At 35.9% G+C, this 19,537-nt stretch overlaps 1 protein-coding gene across 2 annotated transcripts in view; it reads left to right on the forward strand.

Moving 5' to 3' along the window:
* YTHDC2 (YTH domain containing 2) overlaps positions 1 to 17,135 on the forward strand; it is a 78,173-nt gene extending 61,038 nt beyond the window's left edge. For both annotated transcript variants that reach the window (XM_038551823.1, XM_038551824.1), the window contains exons 26-30: positions 6,626 to 6,803; positions 12,852 to 13,055; positions 13,806 to 13,988; positions 15,199 to 15,286; positions 15,387 to 17,135. In XM_038551823.1, the coding sequence (XP_038407751.1) occupies positions 6,626 to 6,803; positions 12,852 to 13,055; positions 13,806 to 13,988; positions 15,199 to 15,279 (646 nt within the window). In that variant the 3' untranslated portion in view covers positions 15,280 to 15,286; positions 15,387 to 17,135. The remainder of the gene's footprint in view (positions 1 to 6,625; positions 6,804 to 12,851; positions 13,056 to 13,805; positions 13,989 to 15,198; positions 15,287 to 15,386) is intronic.
* The last annotated feature ends 2,402 nt before the right edge of the window (positions 17,136 to 19,537 follow it).

The raw sequence follows: 19,537 nt of genomic DNA on the forward strand, positions 1-19,537 counted from the left end.
TTTCCGGCACATTTCTTCTCCCTTCCCTTATATTCCCTTTCACTATTATTTATATTCCCCAAATGAATGAGAACATACACTGTTTGTCCTTCTCCGATTGACTTACTTCACTCAGCATAATACCCTCCAGTTCCATCCACGTTGAAGCAAATGGTGGGTATTTGTCGTTTAGGAAATTCTTTTATCAAGGAAAAGTAAAAATGTGTAATTTCAAGAGTTCACAAGTTTAGGGTCTGTTAAAAAAATTACCAATAGTTTAAAATTATGTATTTTTGTTGATATATGTCAGGTAATATCTTTCCCAGATATCCTACAGCAAGAAGTACGGGCTGTGGCCATTTAAAAGAACAACCTCCTCACAAGTCTTACCTAGGTGTCAAAATATTGCTGACAGTATTCTTACAAAAGATCAGTTATTCATGCATTTATTGAGTGATGCATTAAACGTGTGTGCTTGATGTAAGAGATACAGTAGTGTACCAGACAAGATCTCTTCCTTCAGAGAGTTTATCTTCTGAGGAAGGCATATAATAAATAAATTTACTGTAGTGACAAAATCTGTTACACTTTAGCCAAATTCTTTTCTTTCCAGCATTTAGCAATTAAATGTGATATTTTTATTTATTGTATGATTATTAACAATAATAGAGCTCTTAAATTGAATTATTTATCTAAAAGTATATTTTGATTATATAATAGTTGTAATGAATCACTGGTCATGATTCAGAAATACGTTGTGTCAAAACATGTTAGAATCAAAGTTTCTTTATATCAGTTAAAACATTTTACCCTGCTAGAATTCATCACAAAGACAATATTCTTGTCTGTGATGCTAGTTTTGGCAATATTGGTAGAAAGTCTGTGTGGTAAGAGTATTTCATTGTTAAAAACATTGAAAATAGGGACACCTAGGTGGCTCAGCGGTTTGGCACCTGCCTTCAGCCCAGGGCATGATCCTGGGGTTCCAGGATCGAGTCCCATATAGGGCTCTCTGCATGGAACCTGCTTCTCTCTCTGTCGGTGTCTCTGCCTCTTTCTCTCTCTGTGTCTCTCCTGAATAAATAAACAAAATCTTAAAAAAACCCCACTGAAAATAGAAACAGTGAAAACATAAAAGATATGTGATGTTTACTGTTTTTTAAGTATCTGATAGGGCTGTTAGTATCTTCTTTTGGTCAGATTTGCATAATTGAATGAAGCATAAGTCTTCATCAGGTCAGATTTCAGTGAAAGGGGAGTAGTACATACTGGTTTCCAGGTTCTTCAACAGTTGAGGAAAAATTCAGTCATTTGCCAGGGAAACTGTGTGTGTTCCTGAATGTTTCTCTCTGATGTAGATAGGCCCTACTGGACAATAGAAAAGTAAAAGGCACATTTCCTTTTTAGACTCTACCCACTTTTTGAAAAGATTGTTTTAAAAGCTTACTTGAACAATGGTTTAGAATGTGAGAATAGATTTCCATAGAAATTGTTATGTGATAATATTATTCATAGGCCCATCTATAAAAATCTGTTAGGTTCATAGAGACTGTGTGTTGTGTGTATGTGTCTGTGTTTATAAATGCAAATGTATATGTGTGTGTGTGCATATATTCACGTACATGAACACTTTTTTCTAATTTAAAAATTTTAAATTTATTTTTATTTAAATTCATTAATTAAAAATTTTAATATTTTATTTGACATATGGTGTATTATTAGTTTCAGAGGTAGAATTAGTGCTTCATCAGTTGCATATAACACCCAGTGCTCATTACATTAAGTGCTCCCCGTAATGCTCATCACCTAGTTACCCAATCCCTCCACTCCCCTACCCTCCAGCAACTTTCAGTTTGTTTCCTATAGTGAGGAGTCTCTTATGGTTTGTCTCCCTCTCTATTTCATCTTATGTTATTTTCCTTTCCTTTTCCTATGTTTGTCTGTTTTGTTTCTTAAATTCCACATATGAGTGAGATCATATGATCTCTGACTTATTTTGCTTAGCATTATACCCTCTAGTTCTATCCAAGTCATTGCAAATTGTAAGATTTCTTTTTCTGATGACCAAGTAATACTCTATTGTATATATACACCACCTCTTCTTTATCCATTTATCTGCCGATGGACATCTGGGCTCTTCCCATAGTTTGACTACTGTGAGCACGGCTGCTGTGGACATTGGGGTGCAGGTGCCCATTCAAATCACTGTTTGTATCCTTTGGATATACCTAGTAGTGCAGTTGCTGAGTCGTAGAGTAGCTCTGTTTTTAACTTTTTGAGAAACCTCCATACTGTTTTCTAGAGTTTCTGCACCAGTTTGCATTCCCATCAACACTGTAGGAGGGTTCCTCTTTCTCCACATCCTTGCCAACATCTGTTGTTTCCTGAGTTGTTAATTTTAGCCATTCCAACAGCTGCAAGGTGGTATCTCATTGTGGTTTTGATTTGTATTTCCCTGATGCCAAGTGATGTGGAGCATTTTTCCATGTGTCTGGTGCTTTTTGTATGTCTTCTTTGGAGAAATGTCTGTTCATGTCTTCTGCCCATTTCTTGACTGGATTATTGTTTTTGTGGGGAGTTTTGAGTTTGATAAGTTCTTTATAGACTTTGGATACTAGTCCTTTGCAGATATCTTCCCTATTCTTTTTTTTTTTAATTTTTATTTATTTATGATAGTAACACAGAGAGAGAGAGAGAGAGAGAGGCAGAGACATAGGCAGAGGGAGAAGCAGGCTCCATGCACGGGGAGCCTGATGTGGGATTCGATCCCGGGTCTCCAGGATCGCGCCCTGGGCCAAAGGCAGGCGCTAAACTGCTGCGCCACCCAGGGATCCCTATCTTCCCTATTCTATAGGTTGCCTTTTAGTTTTGTTGTTTGTTTCCTTTGTGGAAAGGAAACAGTCAACAAAACTAAAACAAAAAAAGAAACTCTATCTTGACGAAGTCCCAATAGTTAATTTTTGCCTTTGTTTCCCTTGCCTTTGAAGACACAAACACACAGTTTTAGAAAAAATAGTTTCCTTTTTTCTTAAAGTAGTACATGCTCATTTAGTAAAAGTTAGAAATTTAATAAAATTAATAAAATTAAAATTCTTAAATGTAATATAATTCAGATATTGGCTTATAAATTCCATTTTCCCCTATGATATACCAAGACCAAGCAGTTTCATTTCCTTACAAGTTGTAGCCTGACATTCTTCATTCTTTTTTTTTTTTTTTTAATATTTTTATTTATTCAGGAGAGACACACACACAGAGGCAGAGACACAGGCAGAGGGAGAGGCAGGCTCCATGCAGGGAGCCCGATATGGGACTCAATCCCGGGACTCTAGGATCACACTCTGGGCTGAAGGCAGGCGCTAAACCACTGAGCCACCCAGGGATCCCCCAATCTTCATTCTCTTACCTGTTGATCAGTGAGATCTGGAATCTCATCTACCTTCAGACTTTTGGTAGTATTAGTTAAGGCCTGGAGTTGATGGATTTTGTGGGGAATAGAATGAGGACTCTTAGGATTTATTTTTGAAGGGAGAAATTAACAGTTTTTGTGAGATTACTTCTTGGAGAGAAAGTATTTATAGTTAATGTTTCACTCTACGGTGGTAAGATATAGATTTCATAACTGCTTTTAATAAAAGCATTTTTTGAAAGTATTTTAAATGGTTTTAGAAACTATTTAAATAATAGAAATTGCCCATGTTCCATCCTAAAATCAAACCAATGTGTTTTTTGCCTTCATTTTCTAAATAATAATTTGATGGCAGAGGACAAGTGCATCTCTTCTGTAAGAGAAATGAGATAAATGAATTCCATGTCAGAACTACTTAAATGAAAATTCAGGTGGAGAGGTTCACAGAATGCTTTGTTTCTACCTGAATGAAATTTTCCAGGGAAGCCAAATATGAGAGAGGGAAGCTAGAATGGAGCTCAGACTTAAAGATCAATTTGAAAACCAAAAGGTAGACTGGAAAATACATTTTCATTGTAATAAGATTTTACCCTCATTAAGTTCTGTTGCCTAATTTTCAGGTCACCAAGGTGCCAAGGTAAGAACAATAGGATTGTGGTTTGAATTTGAGAAAAAAACCCTTGAAAGGTTGTTTTTTTACATTCTTAGGAGGTTGTTAATGACTCAGATGTGCGTTCATTATATAGTCTTTTGTTAATATCTTTAGGCTTTTGGTATTTTATTTCATTTGTGAAAGGAAAAATCCTGGATCTAAGATAGTTACTGAAAGAGAAGTGACTCATGGAGATAAGCTGTTTGAACTTATTTTGAAGGAAGAATAATTATAATTGCAAGAGTCTATGGACATGTATGAATTATTGAACACATCCTTTTTTGTTTTAAACTTATTTATTATAAATATTGTTAAACACAGCAAACTAAACGATAAGCTATAATGAACTCCATATTCCACATTTAGCAGTTACCAAGATTTTCACCTGTTTGCAGTATCTAACCAAATTTTCTTTTGTTCACTTTTGGCTTTCTTTTTTGATTTATATATTTCAAAATATATCCCACACATCATGTCATTTTACCCTTCCATGTTTAAATATGCATGTCTTAAAAATAGAGTAATTTTGGGGTGCCCGGATGGCTCAGTCAGTTAAGCATCTAACTCTTGATCTTGGTTCAGGTCTTGATCTCAGGGTTGTGAGTTCAAGCCCCATGTTGGGCTCCATACTGTGTGCATGGAGCCTACTTAAAAAAAATAGAGGAAGTTTTCTATATAATCAAAATCCAATTATCAGTCCCAGTAAAATCATCATTTCCCCAGTTCTCATACTATACATTTATTTGAATTAACTTCCAGGGAGATCTCATGCATTGTATCAGGGTGTCATGTTTCTTGAGTCTTGTGATCTAGAACGGTTCCTCTGTTAACTTTTTAAATTTTATTTGAGAGAGCGAGAGAGAGAACATGAGTGGGCTGGGGGAGGAGCAGAGGGAAAGGGACAAGCAGACTCCCCGCCAAGCAGGGAGTCCAACACAGATTTGATCCTAAGACCTTGGGATCGTCACCTGAGCCCAAGGCAGACACTTAACCGACTGGGTCACCCAGGCGCCCTCTCTGTTGAATTTTTTTTTTTTTAATAATAAATTTATTTTTTATTGGTGTTCAATTTCCCAACATACAGAATAACACCCAGTTCTCATCCCGTCAAGTGCCCCCCTCTGTGCCCATCACCCATTCACCCCCACCTCCCGCCCTCCTCCCTTTCCACCACCCCTAGTTCGTTTCCCAGAGTTAGGAGTCTTTCTGTTGATTTTTTTGAAGAAAATACGTTGGTGGTGTTGTGAGGTATACCACATTCTGAGTTTGTCTGTTTCTTCTTGGCCTTATTTGTTGCCATACTACATGTATTTTATGTAAACTCTGGTAGATAGCTCTTGGGGTTTGATTAGAGCCACTATTTTGGCAAGTGTATTTTATAGGTGGTGCTGTGAACTTTGTGTATTGCATGACTTCAGGAAGTAGGAAGTATTCAAATGTCTTTTTTTTTTTTTTAAAGATTTTATTTATTTATTCATGATAGTCACACAGAGAGAGAGAGAGAGAGAGGCAGAGACATAGGCAGAGGGAGAAGCAGGCTCCATGCAGGGAGCCCGATGTGGGATTCGATCCCGGGTCTCCAGGATCGCGCCCTGGGCCAAAGGCAGGCGCCAAACTGCTGCGCCACCCAGGGATCCCCCCCTTTTTTTTTTTTTTTTAATGGCTGGTTGTTCCACAAAGACCTATACTTTTAGGAAAATTGTAAAATTCCTGACTGCCAGCTTTGCTGCACTTATTCATAGAATTTTAGAATAGAAGAACCATACGGTTTATCTAGTATAATCCTTTTATTTAACACATAAATTAAAGCTCAGATAAGAGACTTGCCCAGGATCACATACCTTAGTTAGTTGTGAATTTAGTACTGTCCTAGAAATCTTCTCTCCTGACTCTAGTCCAACAGTATTTTAATACTTTATCATACTATAACTTTTTAGTATACTTTAAAAATATATTTTACTTGGCTTTAAGATATTCTATGAATGTGGGAGAGAAGTGGAGTGGGTGATATTCTATTAAGGGCCATTAGCATAGCTGTATTTAAATAATTATATACTATTAAAGACTTCTTTCTATAGCATCTTATAGGAGGTTAGGAATTTTGTAAAGGAAATAATACTTTGAGTATTTGTTAACATTAACTTAAAGATTTCTATAGATTGTTAAAATTATATTTTTACCTATTATTTGTATAAGTGAACCCTAATATCTTAGATGTTTTTTAACTTCTAAATGTGAGAGAAGAACAAAATTCCCTTTTTATTTTTTAATTTATTTTATTTAAAAAAATTTTTTATTTATTTCTTCATGAGAGACAACAGAGAGAGAGAGAGGCAGAGACATAAGCAGAGGGAGAAGCAGGCTCCTCGTAGGGAGCCAGATGTGGGACTCGATCCTGAGACCAGGATCACGCCCTGAGCCAAAGGCAGATGCTCAACTGCTGAGCCACCCAGGCATCCTGAAAATTCCCTTTTTAAATACTACTTCATATATCATAACGCCACTGGAACTTTGGTTTGAAACAGCATCTGCTTTGTAGTGTGAACTTGTGTGTCATTGATCCTGTTTTTTTCTTCCCACTCAAGAGTGTTGATGAAATCTCCATCTCCAGCACTGCACCCACCTCAGAAGTACAAAGATAGAGGGATTTTACATCCTAAACGAAGCACTGATGACCGATCAGATCAATCTTCTGTGAAATCTACAGACAGCAGTAGCTACCCAAGTCCTTGTGCTAGTCCTTCTCCTCCATCCTCAGGAAAGGTAGAGTATCCACAAATTGATGTAGCAAGGAACAGATTGCTAGCACGTTTCACGTTACGTATTGAAGCAAAATGACAAAACAATTCTACTTTGGCTTACTACTAATTGTGGTCTTTGTTCTAGATGTAAATTGAATCTGGCAAAACTTGAGACATCTTGCATAAATGCTTTAGTTCTTCCTGCTTGCCAAAGATTTCTAGTTATCACCATTTTGGGATGTTTTAAAACTAAAAGATCATTTACTGATGGCACGTAACTCAGCTGTCTGCCATTTCCTTTTTATATTGTTAGAATCATTTTTTGTTAAATAACAAGATGATCTCAAATTAGTTTTGGTTTGTAACTATATTAAAAAGTACAAGATAGGGTGGGGTTAGGAAGATAAGAAATGTAGGGAATTGAGAATTATGTATCTCTTAAAAAATTTGTAATATGAATGAGTTCAAATGTTTAGGGTACATTTACTTTTTTTTTTCCTGTGTTGTTGGTACTGAGTAAGTTTTCGAGTAGGATTATTTAGCTATATGTTGTGTTCTGGGGAAAATGTCTGCTGAAACACTCTTATTAAATAAGAGGGAAATAAATGTTTTTTGTGGATTTGCATTCTTTGGTTTTAGGGCGTTTTATTTTTAAATATCTTTATTTAGGTATATACACAATAAAATTCACCAGTTTAAACTACAATTTTCTATGTCCCAAAATAGAAACCATATATATGCACAATGACTTGTCCTGGAATATTATAGCAGTCTTATTAATAATAGCCAAAAAGTGGAAATAATCAAGATGTCCATCAACCAAACATTCTTTGGTATTAGCCATACTATTCAGCAATAAAAAATAATGAATTAATAATACACTGAATAATTTGGATGAATTTCAAAAGTGAAATGAGCCAGTCACAAAAAAACTACATACACATGATTCCATTTATAGCAAATTGCAAAAACAGCAAAAATCTAGGGACAGAGAGCAGTTCGGTGGTCATCACAATCAGGGTGGTGGGAATGTCCTGAACATGGCTGTGATACAGTAACATAATTATATACATTTATTAAAATTCACTGAATTGTACAGTTTAAACTGATGAGTTTTATCGTGGGTTGTATGGTTAAGCGTATGTATAACTTGACAAGAAACTATCCTGCTATTTTGCAAGATGGTTGTACTCTTTTCCATTCCCTTCAGTCATCTAGGAGAATCTCATTTGCTCCGTATTCTTGAAAATACTTGACATTATTAATTTCCTTAATGTTAGCCATTCTAGTGGGTATATAGTGATATCCCATTTTAATTTTAATTTGCATTTCTCCAGTGACTAATGATGTTGAACATTTTTTCATGTGCTTATTTGCTCATCCTGAATTTTCTTTGGTGAGAAGTGTCTGTTCAAATTTTTGTTCAACTTTTTTTGGTTATCTTTTTTATTTAATAGTAAGATTTTAAAAAATATATTCTAGAGGGCACCTGAGTGGCTCTGTCAGTTAAGCATCTGCCTTCAGCTCAGGTCATGATCCTGGACTCCTGGGATCAAGTCCCATGTCAAGCTCCCTGCTCAGTGGGGAGTCTGCTTCTCTCTCTCTCCCTTTGTCCCTACCCCCTGCTTGTGCGCACTCTTTCTCGCTTTCTCTCTTTCAAATAAATAAATAAAATTTTTAAAAAACAGGGACGCTTGGGTGGCTCAGTGATTGAGCATCTGCCTTTGGCTCAGGGCATGATCCTAGAGTCCCAAGATTGAGTCCCATGTTGGGCTCTCCGCATGGAGCCTGCTTTTCCTCCTCCTATTTTTTTTTTTTTTAAAGATTTTATTTATTTATTCATGAGAGACACAGAGAAAGAGAGAGAGAGAGAGAGAGAGAGAGAGGCAGAGATACAGGCAGAGGGAGAAGCAGGCTCCACACAAGGAGCCCAACATGGGACTCTATCCTGGGTCTCCAGGATCACGCCCTGGACTGAAGGCGGGGTAAACCGCTGAGCCAACCCGGCCTGCCCTCCTCCCTCTGCCTATGTCTCTGCCTCTCTCTCTCTGTGTGTCTTTCATGAATAAATGAATAAAATCTTTAAAAAACAAAAAATAAAAATAAAAATATATTCTAGTTACAAATCTTAATTATATGTACTTTGCAACTTTTTCTAACAGTCTGTGCCTGCGAATTCATTTTCTTAACAATGTCTTTGAAGAACAGTGTTTTTAATTTTGATGAAGTCCATTCTTCATGTCTGTTTTCTTCTATTTTAGTTTCACCTATTTTTCTATTATGGTTCATATTTTTTGTGTCCTAAAAAGTCTTTGTTTAACTCTGGAGTGCCTGGGTGGCTTAGTCAGTTGAGCATCTGATGCTTGCTTTCAGCTCAGGTCATGATCTCATGGTCTTGAGATCAAGACCCCTATGGGGCTCCACTCTCAGAGGGGATCAGCTTGAAGTTTCTTTCCCTCTGCCCTTCTCCCCACCAACACACGCATATGTACTCGCTCTCTTTCAAATAAATAACTAAATATTTAAAAAAGAGAAATCTTTAACTCAACATTACAAACATTTTCTCCTATGTTTTCTTCTAGAATTGTTATAGTGAGAGCTCTTACATCTAGCTATATAAAAAAAAGGTTACCTTTTCCATTGAATTATTTTGGCACCTTTGTCAAAAATCAATTCACCTTAAATAATGTGATCTATTTATTGGATTCTGTTCTGTTGCATTGATTGGTCTGTATACCTGTCTGTTTTGTCTCTGTTGCAGTGAGTTGATTATAGTAGCTTTATACTAAGTCTTGACGCCAGTTAATTTTTTTCTTCCGGCTCTGTTTCTTATTATTTATTTATTTTTAAGATTTTATTTATTTATTCATGAGAGACACAGAGAGACAGGCAGAGACACAGGCAGAGGGAGAAACAGGCTCCTTGTGGGGAGCCTGATGCGGAAGTCGATCCCAGGACTCCAGGACCACAGCCTGGGCCGAAGGCAGGTGCTAAACTGCTGAGCCACCCAGGGATCCCCTGTTTCTTCTTTTTTAAAGTTGTTTTGGTATTCGAGGTGTTCTAGTGTTCTTTCAGATAAACTTTAGAAAATGCTTGTCAATTTCTCAGAAGCATTCTTTTGGTATTGAGTAGAATTGCACTGAATCTGTAGGTCAGTTTGAAAAAAACCGACAACTGTTTTTAGTTTTCTAATTCATAAGCATGGCATATATCTGCATTTCTTTTGATATTCTTTAATTTTTCACAACAGTGTCTTGTAAATTTCAAAGTTCAGGTGTTACACATTTTTTTAAGTTGATCCCTAAGTATTTTATATTTTTGCTTCTGTTCTTTAAAATTTTACTTTCCAGTCGTTCATTGCTAACATATAGAAATACAATTGACTTTATGATCTTATTTCATTTATTAATTCTATTAGCTTTTTATGTAGATTTCTCAGAATTTTCTACGTGGATAATCATTTCATCTGTTAATAAAGGTAGTTTTTGCTTTTTTCCTCTCCAGGATTGTTTATTACTTTTCTTGCCTGATCTCTCTGATTAGAACCTCCAATAAAATGTTTAATAAAAAGTATTGAGAATAGGCATCTTTACCTTGACCTTAGAGGGAAAACTAGCCACTAGTTAAATCTGTCACCATTTATGATAACTGTGAGACGTTTCCTTTGCTGAGAGAGTTTATTAGAAATAAATATTGAATTATGTCCAGTATTTTTTTTTACATCTATTGAACTGATAAAAATTCTTTTTTAAATCTATTAATAAAGTACATTTCACTGATTTTCTAATTCTTCACTTGGTCATGATTGTTTTAAATATTATTGGATTTGATTTTGCTTTATCAAAACTTCTATTAAATTTGGGATCTTTGTTCATGAGGGATATTCTATAGTTCTCTTTTTTTTTCATGTTATTTTATATAGTTTTGGTATCAGGGAATGCTGGCCTCATAAGATTAGTTGGGAAGTCTTTCCACTTCAAGTTTCTGGAAGAAATGCATAGCATCGATAGGATTTCTTTCCTTAAATGCTTTGTAGCATTCACTACTGAGGCTATTTTTACCTCTCCCTAGTGTACCAGTAATTATGCCATTTCAGGTATAGTTTGAGAACCTTGCAATAGTGTATTTTTATTTTACCCTCTCAGTCCTTTGTGTTACTGATCTCTTGCATTTTATTTCGACATATATTTAAGTGCCACAATGGAGTATTGTTTACTTTGCAGTAAATTATCTTCCCTAAAGTCAGAAAAATATTTTTTATATTTGTTCAGTATTTACTGTATCTTGTGCTCTTTATTCTTTATCCTTTTATAATTTCTGCTTTGGATCATACACTTTGGTCTGGAAACCTTTGAACATTTCTTTTGGTACAGATATTCTGGAAATGAATTCTTTAAGCTTTTGTCTAGAAAACCATTTTTGCTTTTATTTTTGGAAGATATTTTTACTGTGTATGTAATTCTGGGTTGCCATTGGTTTTAATTGCTGCAAAGATGTCATTCCATTATCTTCTTATTTACAGTTTTTGAGGGAGGTTTACTGTCATTCTTATTTCCCTGTATATAGTGTATTTTTTTTTCTCTCTAGCTGCTTTTAAGATTTTCTTTTTATCACTGGTTTCCAGCAATTTGGTTTTGATAGGTTTCTATTTGTAGTTTTTGTTTAATCTGTGTATTTACAGTTTGCATCGGTTTTGGAAAGTTTAAGACCATTATTCTTCATATACATTTTTTATCTCACCGCTTCCCCCTCCTTTTTGGGACTTTGGATATGCAAGTATAAGACCACTTGATACAGTTCCCCAGGTCACTGAAGCTTTCTTCATTTTTTTGCAATTTTTGTCTGTTTCATTTGAGATGGTTTCTCTGGCTATGTCTGTAAGTTCATTGATGTTTTTATTTGTGGTGTCTGATCTGCTGTGCATTCTTTCCTAGTGTATTTTTCACTGCAAATATTCTGTTTTCATCTCCCGAGTGCCCTTAAAAAAATACCTTCCATATCTCCTTTCAGGCATGTTCATGTTCACTTTACCTTCTTGTATTTATAATAGCTGCTCTGACATTCTTTTCTAATTCCATCCTCTGTCAGATCTGAATCTTTCCCTATTCGTTCATTTTTTTCCTGGTTATGGGTCACATTCGCCTGTTCCTGTGCCTTCTTTATAGTTTTGTTTAGCTGTTAGATTTTTGTTGTATTCCTTTAAGTGGTGTCAGGCATCCTTCTGGTACATAGCTAAGTTAGTTGCAATCAGTTTCATCTTTTTGAGATTTACTTTTAAGCAATGGTACAACAGTTCCAGAGCAGTTTTTATTCTGGTACTAATTTAGTTTCAGTACTAAGGTGTGAGCCTACTGCGGGCTAATGCCCTCTGTATTAGCAGTCCTTTCCATTCTGGCTAGGGATAACGTGAAATACTCCCAATCTGGTGTGGGAGCCATTTAGCTCTGGGAATGGTTTAGCCGACTAAACCATTCCTCTGAATCTTTCCCTGGCTTTAAGTAATGTTTTCTCACTCACATGCAGGTCAGTATATAGTCAGAAACTTGTGGGGGCCCCTCTGCAGTTCTTCAGGATCTCTTTTTTCTGCGCAACTCATTTATATCCAGCATGCTGCTGTGCAAACTCTGACTACCTTGGCCTCTCAACTCCCAGCTCTGTCTTTAGTTCAGTAAGATTGCTGGATTCTGTTTGTTTCCCTTCCCTTCACTGTTGCCTAGAAACTGTATCCAGGCAGTAAGCTAGAGCAATTTTTGTTTTGTTTTCAGCCTTTGAAAGTTTATTAAAATATTTTCTGAAAGTACATTTGGAGTATAAATCAAAGTTTGTAATCCAGAATCCTTTCTTGATAAGGGATTTTGAATGCTCTTGAAAATGAGTACTTGGTTTTGGCTCTTTAAACCTCATTTTGATTGAGCCTCATGTAGCTTTTCAGGCAGGATGGAGCTATTTGCATTTGCTGAATATTTAGTAAAATATTTTGGTTTATGTGTTTATGAAGATGTTATTTAATGGAGCCTATTGATTTCGAAAGGTCAAATTACCTTTCAAGAACTTATGCATTCTTTTATAGGGCTCAAAATCTCCTTCACCAAGACCAAACATGCCTATTCGATACTTCATAATGAAGAGTAGCAATTTGAGAAACCTTGAAATTTCTCAACAGAAGGGTATCTGGTCTACAACCCCTAGTAATGAGCGGAAGCTAAATCGAGCCTTTTGGGAAAGCAGCATGGTTTACTTGGTATTTTCTGTTCAAGGATCTGGACATTTCCAGGTGAGCCATCCTGAACCAGTAAAATGTGGTTGTTCTGGCTGCAGGTTAGACCACCCAGATGAAAACAAAAACCCCAAAACACCCTGGCTTTTTATTGTATCGGAATACAAGAATGAATTTTGCTTGACTGAGCATGAGGAATGTAGCATACCTCTTCAGGGGAATGATTCTAGAGATCGCTTTGTTTTCCTTGTCTTACCAGAACCTCTCTAGATAAGCCATTTCTCCTTCTGAAGACAGCTTAAAATTTACTATTTCTCAGGCAGATTAAGAGTAATGAGAAGCTTGTTTTTTTGGTAAAATATTTATTTAAATAGGCAAGGAAGTTAGAATGACAGTCCAAAAACTGAGTGTGTTTCTTAACTCATTGTGACTTGATGTATATTTGAATTTAGGAAATAAGGAATTATTATTTGATATTATTCTAATTTTTGGAAGTAAAAACAGGTTAGATTATATGTTTATCATGGAATAAATGTGGCTTTAGGGCTGTTAATACATTATTTAGAAAGTATCTGTTCATACTGAAGTTATGTTAGAAGGCTGGAATTGGTCTTCCCTATAAAATTTGCTAATGCATCTTTTTATAAAAAACAATAAGTAACTTATATTTGTTTTTGTGAGCTATTATTTTTATATTATATTTTTTCCTTATAATTTAAAAAAACCTCAGAGCTTTCTCAGATAAATTGAATGCAGATGTTTTTAATATCATCCTCACCTTTCCCCTTGCCCTCATTTTACCCACAGGGATTCTCTAGGATGTCTTCTGAGATAGGAAGGGAGAAGAGCCAGGACTGGGGCTCAGCTGGACTGGGAGGAGTATTTAAAGTGGAGTGGGTCCGGAAGGAGAGTCTTCCCTTTCAGTTTGCACATCACTTGCTCAATCCTTGGAACGATAACAAGAAAGTCCAGATCAGCAGAGATGGGCAGGTATACAGTGGCATTTAATATTTGCCTTCTCCTTTTCTTTTTGTTTTGTTTTGCTGTTATTTGGTGATTTGAGGAGGAAATGTAAAAGTACAAATTATATATTCCATATGCACAAGGAAGATCATGGTTCAGATTTGTAAAAGCTAGTAAAAACCTGCTTGTACATATGTTTGACAGAACTCATTGCTTTTTTAACATTTTGTAAATTGGACTTCTCTCTGTTGTTATGTACATATAAAATCTTTTATAAGGTACCTCATGGAGGTTCCTGTTGTCTTACTAATGGAAGATAGAATCAAAACCGAGTGTGATTCTGAAGTAATCTTACCAAAGTCTAAGAATAACAACAGTATCTGACTTCTTTGCACCTTTAACTAATTATGTAGCATAAATAACAGCCTTTTTGTATTTTGTAGCTTGTTTTATTTCTGTTGTATTTACTTTTCCTTTATCAGGCTGCTGACATACTTTTTAAATTAGTTAAGGGGATGGGCATTACCATATACATGGACCACTGTGCTAGCTGCTTTATATGGGGTAATTTAATTTACTGCATATTGAGTTATTAGCCCAATTTTAGGTAGAAGAAATAGGAGAAATTATTCTATGGTCACAGAGCTAATAATTTATTTAAACCAATGTGACTCACTTTAAATCACCATATGAGAAGTGTTCGGGTTCTTTTTAAATGCACATCATGTCATAAGAGGAAGATAAATGACTTTCTTTTCAACTACATCAGAATATTTTAATTTTTCTTCTATAATAAGGATTTTGAAATAGGTCTAATTCCTAAGATAAGAATATTATATAATCATGATAATTTCTTAAAAGCCCCTCAACCATCTGATATGCTAGGTTTCATGTAAACCTTTGAAAGCTAAAGCTGAGTGCTTTTAGTAAATCTCATTAAAAACAAAATTCATTGTTTCTGGATAGAAGTTCTGGAAAAACTCCATGGAAATCTCTTACCATTTTGTCACAAATAGTTGTGATATTTGCAAGTTAACTATAATCGTGAAGTCTGGAAGTGAACTTCACAAACCCAAATGCAGAGAAGTAGAACAATGCCTATCATATGATTTTATCATGTTCTGGTAAAGAAATGAAATTTCAAGTACTTTTCTTACATTTTAATCAGTGTACATTGGTGATTAAAAAAATTCAATCCAGTTCCTTTTGTGTTTATTCTGACCTTTGATTTATCTAGGAACTAGAACCTCAGGTTGGTGAACAGTTGCTCCAGTTATGGGAACGCCTTCCATTGGGAGACAAAACCACAGCTGATTGACACTCAGGTTATACTCTACTTGACTTTGAGTACTGGTAGTATTTATGATCACTAATGACATTTTTCAAATTATTTATCTTTTTTTTTTTTTTTTTTTCCTTTTTCAGAGCTCTTACTTACAGAAGAACATCGTACCTATTTATAGCCACTGAATGCACGGACTTCTAAAAACTAAGGTGGAGATATGTGTTATGAATGAATGGGCTTTTCTGGTTTAGAGTGTTCCTTTAGAACCACCATCTTCACGTAAAAGGGAAAAGAATAATTTAAATTTTTATAGCGATCCTAAAGGATGATTATGTAATGTTTGTTAATTATATGTTTATAATTGAATAAAATAGTAGTAGTTTCATTATTTGATACAACAGCAGTTATTTGAAACATACTTAATTTGAAGTTAAACATTTCATTTGTTGAAAACACTGACTTATAATTCTTATTGACGATTTTTTTTAATGCAAACTAAATTGTTTCAAGAAAGGCCTGAATGTTTCAGTACATCTGAGCACCATTTTAGCAGAGTCAGCTCTTAAAATTTGTTGTTAAAAAAAAAAAAAAGCAAACAACCCAATTCTAAAGATGTCCCTTTTGAAAATAGTGTGTGCTGATTAAGGACTATTCATTTTGCCATTTTAAACCTGAAGTACATTAAGAAAAAAAGGAGAGATGTTCTTTTTCTTTGATGATGAAGTGCATGCAGTAAAATCTGAAGAAAATCAGGGTTTTCTCTCCCTGTTGTTGGTCAGATCAGATTTAGTCCTTGGTTTTATTACTGGTTCTGCCTTTTAACCTGATGTGTACCTCTCCCTTCCTCCCATGATACAATCTTCACACCTCTTATGCGAGCACAATAATTACTTCCTCTTTGTTTTGGCTAGAGAAACTTTATTGAGACAAGTTAAAAAGGAAAACAAACATGTTAAAAAGTGCCCAACAGTCAGTGGGAGCTTAATTGGTATATGTCTTTGAAATTAAAGCCCATAGCACCACAATTCTAAATGCCTTCTATTTATTTTCTAGTACTTTCCATCGTACTTAACGTTTTTGGCTTTCCTATTTTCTTGCATTTATGGTTAGTAAATGCGAAGTAATTTTTTGTAAACCTGTGTTAGTGCCAACTCTTCTATTTCTTTGTCGTCTTGGGATGATTTGATATCTTTACCATCAGTCTATAAAGTTTCCCTAGAGGCCTTTTGAAGGGAAATAGAGGAACAGGAAAAAATGAAAGAAATGTCTTGGTAATTGAGCTCTAAATAGAGCAGTTTTGATAGCACTTCTATCAAATATTTGGGTTATTGCTGTGTGAAGAAAAACTATCCTGAATCTAATTTAAAGGCAGGAACACAACTCTTAAGTTTTTTGCTTCTGCATTTGAGAACAAAGAGGTGAAAAGTCATGGGGCAGCATAAGATCTTGAGAACCTTTTTTCTCTTGGAAAGCATAGTATGTTGTCACAGTAGTTTAGAATGGCAGCTGTGATTTTTACCTATATTTGTACTGCTGGTTTTTTGTTTGTTTGTTTTACACTTTGAGATATATACCTGTAAATTGAGCCTATGTGATTATGTTCTGCTGTATGTGTATTACAGTTATCCTCCTATTAGAGCAATTTGTGTTTTTTTCTGATAATGTATATACATCTTGTTTAAGTATATACTTAGCAGTTTACAGTGTTCTAAATTTGGAAGTGAGGACTTTTTAAAAAAATAAAACTTGTTTTAATTTCCTTCTGTTTTCTAATATTTAGCTCTATGTAAATGATGAGTTTGTTGCTATTTAAAATGAAACACAATTTGAATGGAATTAAAATGCTGTTTTTAGAAGAGATGAACTTTAAATATACTTATTAAATGAAATTCTGTTGTTATTTCTGATATGCTATAACAGGGCTAAGGGAACAATGATCAACAATATCCCTTGAGATATAGCAGTGAATTTCAAACATCCTGAAGAATATTAAATTGATAGAGAAGGTGATGATTTCATATAAGTATCAGTATCTCCTCCTTGAAAAACTGCCTTATTTTACCATAAGTGGTTGGGAAAAAAGTTCAAGACGTCTTCCATAAAATTCTTTCAAATATGATAAAAGGTGCAGCCTTGTGTTCTCCATCAGGACCCTGCATCTTGTAACATGCCCTTGTATCCACTGAACACCTGGCCTCACTCTACCAGTTACAGCAGAGCTTGGCAGCAAGGAAAAGCATCATTTCAAATGCATACTTCAAGAAGAGACTGATTCATTTAAGACTTTGTCCTCGGAGACTCCTTCTTCAACATATAGTCTTACTTCCTATGACAGGGAAAGTCTGGAGGATGAAGTCAAATGAGCTTCATCCCTGAAGCAACACACCAGGGCACAAATTCTGCACCTGACCATGTCACTAAGAAGTGATAACACCTTCCCATCTGCGTGAGCTGCCCACAGTGCACTTGCTCGCTGTGCTCCAGAAGTCTCCACAACTCCTCTTCACTCAGAGGACCACCATGCAGCGCACTCAGTTACCACTGGGCATGCCCTGGGCTTTGCAGTCATGGGTGAAATTTCTACTTGGCTGTCTCATAAAATCACAGACTCTCCATATTGGAAATGGAACTACTGTTCTTTCCTACAGCCTGTTCCTGCCTAAAGCTGTTCTCTCTCCAGCTGCTGTCAGGTCCATCCTTGTGGTGATTCAGGCCAGAAAACTTGCAATCTTCCTTGACATCTTTATTTCCCTCAACCTCATCCACCAGCACATTTGTTTGGGTCTACCTTCAAAATAGATCTAATCCCCAACTCTTTTCTCCCCATCTGTCAGAGGTGCTCTGGACTGAACCATGGTCCTTCTTACCTGGGTTACTGAAATTGCTTCCTAAGATGCCTTCCCTCATCCATCGACCAGGCGGGCATCAACCTGGTGCCACCAATCTATTTTCCACACAGAAACTAGTGATCCTTTAAAACAGTTTGCATTACTTGGCTGCTCAAAACCCTGACTCCCCATTTCTCTCACAAGCCAAAGTTCTTAAAATGGCACAAACACTACATGATCAAACACTCTTATATCTCTGGCCATCATTCCTCTACTTAACTCCATTTCAGCCCCACTGGCCCCCTCACTGTTCCTTGACTATACTAGGCCTGTTGTAGCCCAGAAATGTGTGTGAGCTGTTGACTCTGCCTGGAATGCTCTTCCCAGAATATCTGTTTGGCCAGCTGGTTGCCACCATGTAGTGTTAGGTTTACTGTAAAATTTTCTGTAAAGCTTATTTCACTTTTAGAAGTAACATACAGGAAAAGTCAACGTTCATAGTTGTGCAGCTCTGAAATTTGACACAGAGTTATGGAACTATCACCTCAATTAGGATACAATTCCATCACCTCCAAAACTCCTTTATGCCATCCCTTTGTAGTTTCAGCTTCCTCTCACAACTCATGCCATCCAGCCATAGATCTGTTTTTGACATTGTAATTTTCTTCTTTTGAGAACATGATACAGATAGAATCTTATAGTATGTAACCTTGTGGGACTGGCTGGCTTCTTTCACTCAGCATAATGCCTTTGAGATGGATCCAAGTTGTGGATATCAAAGTTCATTTCCTATTATTGCTGAGTAGTATTCCATTGTACAGAATGTGCCACATTTTTGAAAGCCATTTACCTGTCGATCATACACGTGTGATTATATATAGAATAGCTAAACATTTGTGCACAAGTTTTTGGATGGAAATATGTTTCTGTTAGTTGAGCAAGTACCTAGGACTGGGGTTGCTGAATCATATGGTAAGTGTCTGTTTTATGAGAAAGTGCCAAACTATTTTCCAGAGTGGCTCTACCATTTTGCAGTCCTACCAGCAGTGGTTTAGAGTTCCAGTTGCTCCACATACTTGACAGCATTTACTATTGTCAGTATCTTTTTTTCTCTTGAATTTGAAAATATACATCAATTTTATTAAATTGTTGCTAAATTCCACTGAAGAACAATATAGCTATTATTATAAAATGCCTGTTCTACATGTTATTTTGTCATATTTGGTGCAGTAACTTCATAAATATAAATATACTGTAATTCAATTTAAACGGAGGCACCAGGCAGCCCGGGTGGCTCAGCGGTTTAGCACCGCCTTCAGCCCAGGGCGGGATCCTGGAGACCCGGAATCGAGTCCCACGTCGGGCTCCCTGCATGGAGCCTGCTTCTCCCTCTGCCTGTGTCTCTGTCTCTCTCTCTCTTTCTATGTCTCTCATGAATAAATAAATAAAATAAATAAATGGGG

Source organism: Canis lupus, chromosome 11, assembly GCF_011100685.1.
Source record: "Canis lupus familiaris isolate Mischka breed German Shepherd chromosome 11, alternate assembly UU_Cfam_GSD_1.0, whole genome shotgun sequence".
Taxonomy (NCBI): domain Eukaryota; kingdom Metazoa; phylum Chordata; class Mammalia; order Carnivora; family Canidae; genus Canis; species Canis lupus.